The following is a 14,433-nucleotide window of genomic DNA, read 5'->3' as shown; positions in this document are numbered from 1 at the left end:
GTTCTGGTCACCCATCCTCAAAAGCGATGTGCTGGATCTGGAGAGAGTCCAAAGAAGGGCAACTAAACTAATTAGAGCATTGGAGGACCTTAATTATGAGGAGCGATTACAAGCGCTTAATTTATTCTCCCTGGAGAAGAGATGCCTGAGAGGGGACATGATAGCGATTTACAAATAGCTCAATGGTGATCCCAGCATAGGAAAAACACATTCTCCTCCACCATCCACACCATCCAGGGAGTGTAAGGGGACACGTGGCCACACAATAAGATTAGAGGTTGTGACGGAACCCACCGTCACTGGAAGTGAAAGACAGATACTTAATGGTTTAGATTGCTTCAAGTGGGACAGTAATATTTGTCAACAATATATCTCAAAGAATATATGAATACTCTGGGACTCTAGGCCTAGCTGCCTATTGCCAATAACGCTTCACACAGTCAGACTCCTAGCAGATGCGAATATCATCAGCTCAATCCCCTGTCTTCCACACCTCGTATATATGCTAATTTACTCTGTGTTCAGACTTCTAATAAATGTGTATTGTATTTTGTTTAAGTCTTGTTGCCAGCAGTCTGTTCTTCCAGTCTGGTTTAAGTGCGCTGAGCTAATTAGCATGTTAATGAATACTTTTGCAAGGCACTGTAGATGGGATTAGCCATGAGTCAGCTGTACCTCGTTATCTAACCATTGGGTGATGTTTTGGGTATATATTTGTGTCATTGTTCATGTAGTGACTGACATACTTCTCAAGTGTATATAAATTGTGTGTGACTGTTCAATAAAGAGTTCTACGTCACCCTCAATCTAGAGTCCTGTCACTTTTTGGGGGAATCTGCTACAAGGGATTGCTATGCTCTTCATACTCCCTTGAATAATTACTAAGCTCTTGTAAGAGCTTGTTCCTGCTGCACTCTCTGGGGAAAGAAAGGTTCACCCACTGGAACCTGGAGCCTTGGTGGGTAGGAGACGGCAAGACCCCAACCAATCTGCGGCAGTTCGTGGGGTCTGGTAGTGCTTGGAGCTCTCAGGAAGTACCCGTCAATGGAGGTACCCAGTCGGGGTGGGGGGTGCCAGTTTATCCGTTACAGAGGTGAAGCGGTTTACCCTTAAGCTGCGTAGGAGGTTTTTCACTGTCAGGGCGGTAAGAATGTGGAACTCTCTTCCTCAATTGGTGGTATCAGCGGGGAGAATCAATTCTTTTAAAAGACTCTTGGACGTGCATCTCAAAGAATACAATATACAGGGATATGTGCAATGAATATCTTAACTAACACACACACACCTGCACAGGTTGAACTGGATGGACTGTTGTCTTTATTCAACCTTAACTACTACTTACTGCATCAAAGGGATCATTGCTTCCACAATGATCAGAAGCGTGTTCGGTGATTTTTGAGAGGATCACACAGCCTCAGATGACCGGTACAGTGTGTCCAACACAGCGGATTGATGTTCAGATAGAATGTATGGGATTCAAAAATATTAAATTAAAAAGCTCATGGTGTAGTATTTTAGAAACAGCATTTATTGAAAGTAAAAGTTACACTCACCACATAGTGAAAATAACAAGCTGATATGTAACAAACATGCAGCTGGACGTTAAGATACTATGGCTGACCTTCCGGGTTAGGACGGATTGCACGCAGAGCCAGCTCCTCCCTACGTGTTTCGTCAATGGAACGTCATCAGGGATACTACATATCCCTCAAGCCACTGCCCTGCGTTTGACAATCTCTTGCCTATTAGCCCAGAATAGCCATTACTGATATCGAAGGTTCAGCTTCAGAATTCAAACTTCATTAGCATTCGCTGAACCTGCTCTGAATCAAACTAAGGTAGCTTATTAAAAATTATAGCAAAACAAAATCATGAACAACAAACTGAAGCAGATGCACAAATTTATAAAGTATACACATTAATTGTATAAACATATGATTTTTTAGCAATGTTTTAAAATGGATATCATTGTACACAGGACTTTAATTAATATTGGTCATATCCCTTCATAGCAGATTTATACATTTGACATCACTGTAAATTATTCTTCTATAGTTACTCTATTTGGTGGATAATACATCTTCCCATTTTTATTAAAAGATAACAGTTTTTTTGTAAGAAATTACCGTAAAATCCATTCTCTGAAGTCTATTGACAGACGCAGCCTTCATACTTCATTAGTCATTGGTTATACTGCCCCCTGCAGTAGTTCTAGGCAGGAAAAAAATAATTCTCCACACCCACGGGTCTGTCCCCATAGGCATAACCCACATCCTCTGCTCCTGGCGGGGCGGGGTGCAAGGTCCTTTTAGGTTAATATGGGCTCAAAAGGTAGGGTGTAGAGACCACGCATTGTTCCCTCAGCATTATCATTGTCTACATCCTCACCACCCATTGTTCCCATCTAAATTGTCCACATCACTAAATACTCTCTGCACCCCTGTGTTGTATCTCTTTTCTCGATGTCTGCACTACATTCTCTGGCAGCTCCCCTCGTCCACATTCAGAGTTTGGGAATTCGCTCTCACAGTGGCAGATGATTGTACTTAGTTGTATATTCTCCGACAGCTATCTTCCACCATCCACACTACATTCTCCGACAGCTCTCCTGCACCATCCACACTACATTCTCCGACAGCTCTCCCCCACCATCCACACTACATTCTCCGACAGCTCTCCTCCACCATCCACACTACATTCTCCGACAGCTCTCCTCCCAGCATCCACACTACATTCTCCGACAGCTCCCCCCCCCCCCCCCCGCCATCCACACTTCATTCTCCGACAGCTCTCCTCCCCCATCCACACTACATTCTCCGACAGCTCTCCTCCCACCATCCACACTATATTCTCTGACAGCTCTCTTCCACCATCCACACTACATTCTCCGACAGCTCTCCTCCACCATCCACACTACATTCTCAGACAGCTCTCCTCCCACCATCCACACTACATTCTCCAACAGCTCTCCTCCACCATCCACACTACATTGTTCGACAGATCTCCTCCACCATCCACACTACATTCTCCGACAGCTCTCCTCCACCATCCACACTACATTCTCCGACAGCTCTCCTCCACCATCCACACTACATTGTTCAACAGATCTCCTCCACCATTCACACTACATTCTCCGACAGCTCTCCTCCACCATCCACACTACATTCTCCGGCAGCTCTCCTCCACCATCCACACTACATTCTCTGACAGCTCTCCCCCACCATCCACACTACATTCTCCGACAGCTCTCCTCCACCATCCACACTACATTGTTCGACAGATCTCCTCCACCATCCACATTACATTCTCCGACAGCTCTCCTCCACCATCCACACTACATTCTCCGACAGCTCTCCCTCACCATGCACACTACATTCTCCGACAGCTCTCCCCCACCATCCACACTACAATCTCCAACAGCTCTCCTCCGTCATCCACACTACATTCTCCGACAGCTCTCCTCCACCATCCACACTACATTCTCCGACAGCTCTCCTACACCATCCATGCTATATTCTCCGACATATCTCCCCCCACCATCCACACTACATTCTCCGACAGCTCTCCTACACCATCCACGCTACCTTCTCCGACAGCTCTCCTCCACCATCCATGCTTCATTGTATTTTATGGTGTTTAACAATATTGTCTTTCCAATATAAACATTTCCTGCACAGTGAACATGACTAAGGACGCTCACTTGTGTGAATTCTCTTGTGGTTATCAAGGTTTCTTCTCTGAGTGAAAGATTTTCCACACTCTGAACATGAAAACGGACGCTCACCTGTGTGAATTCTCTGATGTTTTCTAAGGTATTCTTTATGATTGAACGATTTCCCACACTCTGAACATGAAAAGGGATTTTCACCGGTGTGAATTCTCTGATGTATAACAAGGCCTCCTTTACGAGTGAAAGACTTCCCACACTCTGAACAGGAATAGGGATGCACACCTGTGTGACTTCTCTGATGTTTAACAAGGTCTCCTTTGCTAATAAAAGATTTCCCGCACTCTGAACATGAATAGGGACGCTCACCCGTGTGAATCCTATGATGTTTAACAAAGTCTCCTTTATAGGTGAAAGATTTCCCGCACTCTGAACAAGGATAAGGACGTTTACCAGTGTGAATTCTCTGATGCAGAACAAGGTCGCCTTTCTGAATGAAAGATTTCCCGCACTCTGAACATGCATAGGGACGCTCACCCGTGTGAGTTCTCTGGTGTTTAACAAGTCCTCTTTTAAGAGTGAAAGATTTCCCACACTCTGAACATGAATAAGGGCGCTCACCTGTGTGACTTCTCTTATGTTTAACAAGGTCTCCTCTATAAGAGAAAGATTTCCCGCACTCGGAACATAAATAAGGACGCTCCCCCGTGTGAACTCTATGATGTTCTACAAGGCCTCTTTTACGATTGAAAGATTTCCCGCACTCTGAACACGTATAAGGACGCTCACCTGTGTGAATTGTTTGATGTCTAACAAGACGATCTTTCCTAAGAAAAGAATCCCCGCACTCTGAACATGAAAAAGGACGCTCTCCCATGTGAAACCTTTGGTGTTGCACAAGATTTCCTTTCTGAGTGAAAGATTTTCCGCACTCCAAACATGAATAAGGACGCTCACCAATGTGAATTCTCTGATGTTTAACAAGGTTCTCTTTATGATTGAAAGAATTCCCACACTCTGAACATGAATAGGGACGTTCACCTGTGTGAATTCTTTGATGTTTAAGAAGGCCTGCTTTTTGAGTGAAAGATTTCTCGCACTCTGAACATGAATAAGGACGCTCTCCTGTGTGAATTTTCTGATGCCTAACAAGGCCACCTTTCCCAATAAAAGATTTCCCACACTCTGAACATGAATAAGGACGCTCCCCAGTGTGAATCCTTTCATGTTTAACAAGCTCCCCTTTATGAGTATAGGATTTCCCGCACTCCGAACATGAATAAGGACGCTCGCCCTTGTGAATCCTTTGATGTTTATCAAGGTCTTCTTCATTAGGGAAAGATTTCCTGCACTGTAAACATGAAAAAGGACGCTCCCCTGTGTGAATTTTCTGATGTTTAAGAAGATTATCTTTCTTAAGAAAAGATTTCCCGCACTCTGAACACGAATAGGGACGCTCACCCGTGTGAATTTTCTGATGCTTAACAAGGTCTCCTTTATAAGTGAAAGATTTCCCGCACACCGAACACGTATAGAGACGTTCACCCGTGTGAATTTTCTTGTGTCTTACAAGGTTATCTTTCTTATGGAAACATTTCCCACACTCTGAACATGAATAGGGACGTTCACCTGTGTGAAATTTATGGTGTGTCATAAGGTTTCCCCTCTGAGTGAAAGATTTCCCGCACTCTGAACACGAATAGGGACGCTCACCCGTGTGAACTCTCTGGTGCTGAATAAAATTTGCTTTCCTATTGAAAGATTTCCCGCACTCTGAGCATGAGAATCGATTCTCACCTTTGCGAGCTCCTTCATGGGGTAAGGAAGATTCCTTGGGATTAGAAGGATCTGTTGATCTATCTGCAGTGTGAGATCCTAAATGGATATTTGCAATCATAATATGTGATTGGTGAGAAGATTCCCCCTGATCAGAGGGATCCATTGATGTCTCCGGACAGGAAGGTCTGTGATGGATATTTTGTGTATTTGGATTTCCTCCTGGAGGATCCTGTGTGATGACATTATCTTCTGACTTACAATCAGCAGATAATAGAAGACGTCTCTCCGAGGAATTCCTGACATCACATCCATCTGTTGGAAAAAATATATAAAAAATGTCAGTTGGTCACAAATAACTGGAGTTTAGCTCCTGTTCTCCCTTCAAAATCAATCAAAAAAAGTATTCACACCGAGTCCATATATGATCTGCAAATTCCTTAATATTAAATAGCTAAGAAAGGAAAGAAATTTAAAAAAATCTGGTAAAAAAAATGTCAGTTGGTCACAAATAACTGGAGTTTTAGCCCCTCCTCCCTGTCAGTGGAAATGCCGATCTCACAGTTGGGCTCCTGTTCTCCTTCCAAAATCAATCAGAAATTCATCTGATTGAATCTGCAAATTCAGATCATATATGGACTCCAACCTGGGTCAGCAAGAAAAAGAAGTCACATTGGTCTAACCAGGACTTTTTTTTCTCAGAAAATAGGTGCAGGAACTCAACCACGACCACACTCTAGGTGGCTCCGACTCTCTCACTTGCAGGGAGATCATCCAGTGGGGGTATCGGCATCCGCACGGCACCTGCATCCTCTTTGTCCCCATCCTGCACTCAGTAAGAGCCCCTTAGGAGATCGTATCTGTGGGAGCCATTGGGAGGACAAGCTGTCACTTGTAAACCCAGAAGCTACACTTCTGCGTTTACAGGTGATAGTGGTGAGCAGGGAGCAGAGGGCCTGAGCCAGAGGTGGTGGAACTGAGTTCCACCAAGTTCCAACTGAAATAAAGCCCTGGGTCTAACAGTCAACACTTTCACAGAGCTCTGCCATGGAACTGGGTACAACTGTAAGATCAAAATATGAACAAACAAAAACCCTCCCCAGGATATACAATGCTGCTGTCCTAGGGTGGCTCCATGACTTCTCCATCAGTGTGGAGACACCCTAAGCTGTTAGGGCTAGTTTACACTTGCTTCAAAGCAAGGCTTCAGACACTCCTTGTTAGGGCTTCTTTACAACTTCTTCGGCTTCAACACACATAAAAGCGCCCATCGCTTCCCCATGTGTTTATGATGGGTTTTTGATGCTTCAGTGGTGCTTTGATAAAGTTTTGTTGGTGCCTCGATAAAGCTTCAGTGATGTTTCAGGTCCATATATGATCTGTAGGTTCTTTACTAATCAGGATGAGGAGATGGAGAATGGATGAGGAGATGGAGGATGGATGAGGAGATGGAGGATGGATGAGGAGATGGAGGATGGATGAAGAGATGGATGAGGAGATGGAGGATGGATGAGGAGATGGAGGATGGATGAGGGGATGGAGAATGGATGAGGAGATGGAGAATGGATGAGGAGATGGAGGATGGATGAGGAGATGGAAGATGGATGAGGAGATGGAGGATGGATGAGGAAATAGAGGAAGGATGAGGAGATGGAGGATGGATGAGGAGATGGAGGATGGATGAAGAGATGGATGAGGAGATGGAGGATGGATGAGGAGATGGAGGATGGATGAGGAGATGGAGAATGGATGAGGAGATGGAGGATGGATGTGGAGATGGAGAATGGATGAGGAGATGGAGAATGGATGTGGAGATGGAAGATGGATGAGGAGATGGAGGATGGATGAGGAGATGGAGGATGGATGTGGAGATGGAGAATGGATGAGGAGATGGAGGATGAATGAGGAGATGGAGGATGGATGAGGAGATGGAGAATGGATGAGGAGATGGAGGATGAATGAGGAGATGGAGAATGGATGAGGAGATGGAGGATGAATGAGGAGATGGAGGATGGATGAGTAGATGGAGGATGGATGAGGAGATGGAGAATGGATGAGGAGATGGAGAATGGATGAGAAGATGGAGGATGGATGAGGAGATGGAGAATGGATGAGGAGATGGAGGATGGATGAGGAGATGGAGAATGGATGAGGAGATGGAGGATGAATGAGGTGATGGAGGATGGATGAGGAGATTGAGGATGGATGAGGAGATGGAGAATGGATGAGGAGATGGAGAATGGATGAGAAGATGGAGGATGGATGAGGAGATGGAGGATGGATGAAGAGATGGATGAGGAGATGGAGGATGGATGAGGAGATGGAGGATGGATGAGGAGATGGAGGATGGATGAAGAGATGGATGAGGAGATGGAGGATGGATGAGGAGATGGAGGATGGATGAGGAGATGGAGAATGGATGTGGAGATGGAAGATGGATGAGGAGATGTAGGATGGAGGAGGAGATGGAGGATGGATGAGGAGATGGAGGATGGATGAGGAGATGGAGAATGGATGAGGAGATGGAGAATGGATGAGGAGATGGAGGATGGATGAGGAGATGGAGAATGGATGAAGAGATGGAGGATGGATGTGGAGATGGAGGATGGATGAGGAGATGGAGAATGGATGAAGAGATGGAGGATGGATGTGGAGATGGAGGATGGATGAGGAGATGGGGGATGGATGAGGAGATGGAGGATGGATGTGGAGATGGAGGATGGATGAGGAGATGGGGGATGGATGAGGAGATGGAGGATGGATGAGGAGATGGAGGATGGATGAGGAGGTGGGGGATGGATGAGGAGATGGAGGATGGATGAGGAGATGGAGGATGGATGAGGAGACGGAGAATGGATGAGGAGACGGAGGATGGATGAGGAGATGGAGGATGGATGAGGAGATGGAGGATGGATGAGGAGATGGGGGATGGATGAGGAGATGGAGGATGGATGAGGAGATGGAGGATGGATGAGGAGACGGAGAATGGATGAGGAGATGGAGGATGGATGAGGAGATGGAGGACGCTCTGGATAGTGGATTCTGGCCAGAGGCGATGTCCGCAATGGATTGGATACAGAATAGGAAGGTGTCCAGGGGGCAAGTAAAAACCAGAGGCCCATGGTGCAGCGACTCGGCCCCCCTCCAACTGTCCTTCTTCCCGTCCTCCTCCTGATCCCCATTCCAGGTTGAATCCCTGCTCCAGATACTCTCTACTTACCAGCTGAATTCAGGTTACCGACCTGGCCAGCAGGGGGCAGTTGAGGGGGAGCTCGGTTGGGGCTGGACGGGGAAGAAGAGTCTCCAGTGGGTCATGGAACCGGCCTCTGCTCAGTCACATTTACACCATCCATGCTGGGGGAGAGGCCTGCACTCTGTCCTTGTCTTCAACCCACACTCAGTAGATCAGTGGCAGGGACTTTTTAATTCTCTTCACCAAGAATCCTTTAGACATGTCTGTGGCAGAAGCGTTGCAGCCTTTTTACGGGGCATCAGAGTGACCCAGGGGGCAATTGCCTCCCCCCTGTCCCCTGGCCCAGTCCTCCCCTGCAGCACTAGGGCAGCAAATCAAAGATGGAAGCTAATTCTGGTACAAAGAAAACAAACAGAAGGCACTTTAAAGTGCAGAAAACAAAAGACTTTTATTACCAAAGGATAAAAATGATCGGCATGAAGGAGCCAATCGAATCGACGACGCTCCGAAACGCGTGTCGTCCTTTTGACATCACTTCCTGGCATTTGTGTTCCACACTGGTCCGGGCAGCATAGCCGTCCTTCATGGTTCTCTCTCCTGCGCCCCCTCTGCTGGTCGGTTGGGATCTCCACCATCAAGCTGCACATTGGACACCGTCACTGGATTCCTTGCCACATCCTATGATGAGCCTGGTTTATTTTAATGCTAGTAAGTGCATTTTTATCCTTTAGCATTAAAAGTCTTTTGTTTTCTGTAATGAGAGAAGCCTTATGTTTGTTTTCTTTGTACCAAAGTTCTTTAACCACTTAAGGACTGCCCGCCGCAGTTTTACCGACGTAGCCCTACGTGGGTCATGCGGCTGCTGCTAGGAGGCGAGCGAGCTGGGACTCCGATGCACAGGGCCGGCGGCTCCGATTGCCACCGGCCACTGGCGCTCTGTGATCATTCCAGAGAGAAGAACGGTCTGCTGTGCTTACAACAGCTGCCCATCCATCTCTCTTAACAGGGAGCGATCACGGGTGCCCAGCGGCAATCACGGCCGCTGGCCCCATGGATCGGCATTCCCGCTGCCTGGTGGAGGCGAGAGCGCACCACAGGTGCGCGCTCGCCCACCCAGCACCACTCCCCTACGTCGATTCGTGCTGCCGAGCCAGTTAAACTGCGGCAGGCGGTTGGCAAGTGGTTAAGGGGGAAAATCGTCCGGTCCAGAAGTGATTAATTATCGTTTTCATATTGACATTTTCTTTAAACTGTGTCTGTTACTTACTTGTGTGGATAGGTAGAGAAATGTCCTCCTGTTCACTTTTCATAATCATCCCAACCTCCTCCGTGGACGGCTGATCACCCCCCATATACGTCTCTACTTCTTCTTTAACCTCAGTTTTTATATTAATTCGTTCTTCACCCTGAACCCCAAAATAATAGAAAACATCTATTAAAGTCAACTCTGGGCAGATATAAAAGACACAAATGACAGCAGCCCCGCATTCCCTACTATGTCATTAAAATAGTATTTCTTAATAAATGTAAGCAGTGTAAGTACCTGAATGTGACCTGGTATCAGGCTCTTTTAGTAGCTCAGACTGGGAGAGGGAGAAACAGAACAGCTCTTGGAGACGCCGGTAACTTTATGGAGCGAGCCAACGTCTGTGCAGCATCCCCATATGAGGAGTTTCTCTGGAGGTTGCAGCAACACTTGGCCCAACAGGATGGGCTTGTATCAGAGGAAGGCATACTGGACTGGAGAGATGCCACTCGAAAGGAACTGTGGTATGAGGCCTTAGAGGATGTGCAGCGGAGGCGAAGAGAGAGCCTTCCCAGTGAAGAACGGCGGTTTCAGGTATACGTTGCCCTGCGGATACCTTTCCTAGGAGAGCAACCCCTGGATGAGTTGGTGACAGAGCTGTGGGACCTGATTTGGAAGGAGTTGTGGCTGGATGAAGCTTACCGGGCACTAAAGTGGTAACCACCCGGCACAAACACTGGATGGCTGACGACAATATACCGGAAGGTGAGGACTATAATGGCTGGGCTTACTGTGGGAGGCCTTTGAGGAGAGCTATGACTTTGGATGTCCAGTAGAGTGTCGGCTCTGGGACATCCACGACACCAGGGAAGCCCTACTGGATCTCCCCAGAGCGGGCGACCTAGGTTCAGATCTGATTCATCTGGTCAGAATGGAGTGGGAACTGGAGCAGGACTACCAAACGCCCGTTCTGTTCCATTCTGCCCTAATCTACCCTGCAAGCAGAGGCGGAGTGCTGGGTGGCAGATCCAGACCTACAACCCTTCAGTTGGAGAGGCATTATAGACTGGTACTGGGAAGACCCACCAATGGCAGGTGGAGATGGGACTGAGGTCTCTCTACTGGCCCTACAGGGAGGCTGGGCAGCTGGCCCAGATCCCCAGCTACAGCAGGTGTTACTGGGAATAGAGACAGTCGGTTCTATTCCCCAGTGGCAGACAGAGTAACAGGGAGCCGAAAGTGTCGTCCTTCCTCCCCAGCGGCAGTATGTGTTACAGGGAGCCGAAGGGGTCGTCCTTACTGCCGCTGGGGAGGATGTGTTACAGGGAGCCGAAGGGGTCGTCCTTCCTCCCCAGCGGCAGTATGTGTTACAGGGAGCTGAAGGTGTCGTCCTTTCTCCCCAGCAGCAGTGTACCTTCCAGGGAGAGGAGACATATAATCCTTCTCCCCAACCACAGGGAGACAGCAGCCCTGACCCCAATGGTGCAGATGGGACCGCGGTCTCTGCACCAGACCTACAGGGATGCTGGACGGCTGGTCCAGATCCCAAACCCAGCCCGCAGGAATACCAGGAGGAGGAGGAAGGGTATCCCTGCTCTCTACAGCAGACCCCCAACCCGGTCCTGGGGGTAGTATTCACTGACCCCAACCCAGCAGAAGAGCTGGCAACAGAGCAGAGTGCGGCTGGACTCTGCCCTCAACGTACGAAATATGGAGTTCCTGTGGTAGTGGATGAGACTACAGTCTTCACTTGTATACCCCAGGGATGCTGGACAGTCGGCCCAGATCCCCAACAGCCTGATGAAGTGAGCCCCACCACCCTGTCTTCTCTCCAGTGGCTTAAAGGACTCCCGGGAGAAGGGCCAGTCCACGCTTATACCCATCGGCGGGTATGTACTACGAGAGAGGCAGAGGTTGGCTGGGTGAGTAATGCTGTTTTCCAGACAATTTGTTTGGGGTACTGGGTGGGTGCAGACATTGGGAGGGCACGTTAAACACAGCCTACTTTAGAGAGGTTGGAATATCCCTCTATCAGCCCCCTAGGCTCCTCTTATGTCTAAGTCACCCTGTGTCTATTAGGGATACAGGGTGACCAAGAAGCCTAGTCTGGCCTGCCCAAACCAGACTTCCACAGACTGATCGGCTATGAGAGCTCCATGTGCTTTGCCAGGACAAACTTACAAACTATGTGGAACTTTGTCAAGGAAGCTGCCATGATGGATTGACTCTTTGGGACTTGTTACCCGACAAACTCAGGCACAGTTGGAGGTCTGGTATCTGGTTAGTCTACCTTTGGGGGGAAGATATGTGATGGAGTTCACCATCACTGGAAGTGAAAGACAGATACTTGGTTTGGATTGCTTCAAGTGGGACAGTAATATTTGTCAGCCATGTATTTTGAAAAATATGTGAGGACTTTTCCTGTTTGATTCTGAACATGTCCATTGAAAGAGCTAATCACATTGGCTTCTGTTCCATGTCCTTCAATGACACAAACAGGCTTGCCCTATTGTTTGTGTATTGAGATAATGTGTATTGTGTTAAGTCTGCCTGTTCCATTGTTAAATATTAATGACCTCACATTGTTCTGTCCAGATGGCTAGATAATTAGTTCAGATTAATTCTGTTTCGGTATACAATTTCATCTGCATATGATAATGTAATCAGGCAACCCCTGACCTGTGTGGTAATATGATCAGGAGGGGGAGGTCCATTCTGTATATAAATTCTGTGTGACTGTTCAATAAAGGGTTCTATTTCACCCTCAATCTAGAGTCTGGTCTCTTATTGGGGGAATCTGCTACAAGGGATTGCTATGCTCTTCATACTCCCTTGAAACATCACTAAGCTCTTGTAAGACCTTGTTCATGTTCCTGTGCCTGCTTCACCTCTGGAAAAGAGAGGTTCACTCACTGGAACCTGGAGCCTTGTCGTAGGTCCAGGGTGGTTAGGAGACGGCGAGACCCCAACCAAGCTGCGGCGGTTCGTGGGGTCTGAGGTGGTTATGGTGTCTGGTTGAGTGCTTGGAGCCCTCGGGAAGCACTAGGAGCATCCGTCAATGGAGGTACCCAGTCGGGGTGCCAGTTGATCCGTTACAGCCACCATTATTAATAAAAACAATAAAAATAAAAAGTCCAAAAATCTATTCCATAGTTTGTAAACGTGATTACTTTTGCGCAAACCAATTAATAGACGCTTTTTGGGATTTTTTTTCTACCAAAAATATGTAGCAGAATACAAATTGGCCTAAACTGATAAAAAAAAAAAAAAAATTTACATTTTTTTTATTGTGAATGTTTTATAGCAGAAAGTAAAAAATAATGTTATTTTTTTTCAAAATTTTGATTATGGCGCAAAATTCAAAAACCGCAGAGGTGATCAAATACCACCAAAAGAAAGCTCTATTTGTGGGGAAAAAAGGACATTCATTGTATTTGGGTACAGCGTCGCACGACCGTGCAATTGTTAGTTAAAGTAACGCGGTGCCATACCGCAAAATATGGCCTGGTCATTAAGGGGGTAAAACCTTCCGGAGCTGAAGTGGTTAAAAAAAAAACAATAAAAATGAGGCGTGAAAAATGTGGGGTGCTCAAAGCAACTAGAAACGTCAGATGTAGAAGTAAACATTAAAACAAGAAACTATATAAAGAAGAATGTCATCTTATGGCTTAGAATACATATTTAGGTCTACATGCCCAGTCCTACCTACCTGATCATGGTGAGGGATGGTGTGATCCTTCTTTACGGAATCCCAAAAATACAGAGGAGGGGGGCATCTCTCACCCTGAACCCCAAAGATGATAAAACACATTTATAAAATGGAACAAGAGATTACAGAGAAAAATATCAGTTGCTCAGTCCCACCTACCTGATGATGGTGAGGGATGGTGTGATCTTCCTGTGTGGAATCCCGGGAATACAGAGGACCACCCTCCTTCATAGACTGCTGATCCCAAAAAATCTCTTCTTTTTCTACTTTAACCTCAACTTTGATGTCTTTCAGTTCTTCACCCTAAAGTACAAAAATGATCAAACTGGCTTGTAAAAGGAAATAAGAGATGAAACAGAAGAATGTTATCTCAAATTCTGTTTGGGTTCTAGTTGGTCAGTCCCATCTACCTGATGATGGTGAGGGATGGTGTGACCTTCCTGTGTGGAATCCCGGGAATACAGAGGACGGGGACATCTCTCTGGTGGGTTCCCATTACTGGATCCATCTGTAGGAAACACACACACTGACTGAATACATTGTTTCTATGTGTTTATCAGATGATGGGTGATCTAGGTGGACCCTCCGTACTGCTCTCTCCTTTACAATAAAGTCTCCTCTTACCCGGTGATGTGAGGGGCGGCTGTTTCTCCATCACGACGTCCTTGTAGAGATCCTTGTGTCCTTCTATATACTCCCACTCCTCCATGGAGAAATAGACAGTGACATCCTGACACCTTATAGGAACCTGACACACACAATGATACAGTCACCATCCAGACACATCCCTTGTCTGTTACTGGATAATGTCCCAGAATTCCCGGCACCGCTCACCTCTCCTG

The 14,433-nt window shown here is 46.7% G+C and overlaps 2 protein-coding genes across 2 annotated transcripts in view; both read right to left on the bottom strand.

Moving 5' to 3' along the window:
• LOC309564412 (uncharacterized protein) overlaps positions 1–14,433 on the bottom strand; it is a 1,531,146-nt gene that overhangs the window by 14,356 nt on the left and 1,502,357 nt on the right.
• LOC309563472 (uncharacterized protein) overlaps positions 1–14,433 on the bottom strand; it is a gene marked incomplete at its 3' end in the record, with an annotated part of 45,458 nt that overhangs the window by 12,329 nt on the left and 18,696 nt on the right. Inside the window, exon 2 of the mRNA XM_082267865.1 lies at positions 3,701–5,296. Within this exon, the coding sequence (XP_082123991.1) occupies positions 3,701–5,296 (1,596 nt within the window). The remainder of the gene's footprint in view (positions 1–3,700; positions 5,297–14,433) is intronic.

The sequence above is a fragment of the Pelophylax lessonae genome (assembly GCF_965119305.1).
Source record: "Pelophylax lessonae genome assembly, chromosome: 9".
Lineage (NCBI taxonomy): Eukaryota > Metazoa > Chordata > Amphibia > Anura > Ranidae > Pelophylax > Pelophylax lessonae.
The sequence above is the reverse complement of the archived record's forward strand: the minus strand, read 5'-3'. Positions and strand labels throughout refer to the sequence as shown.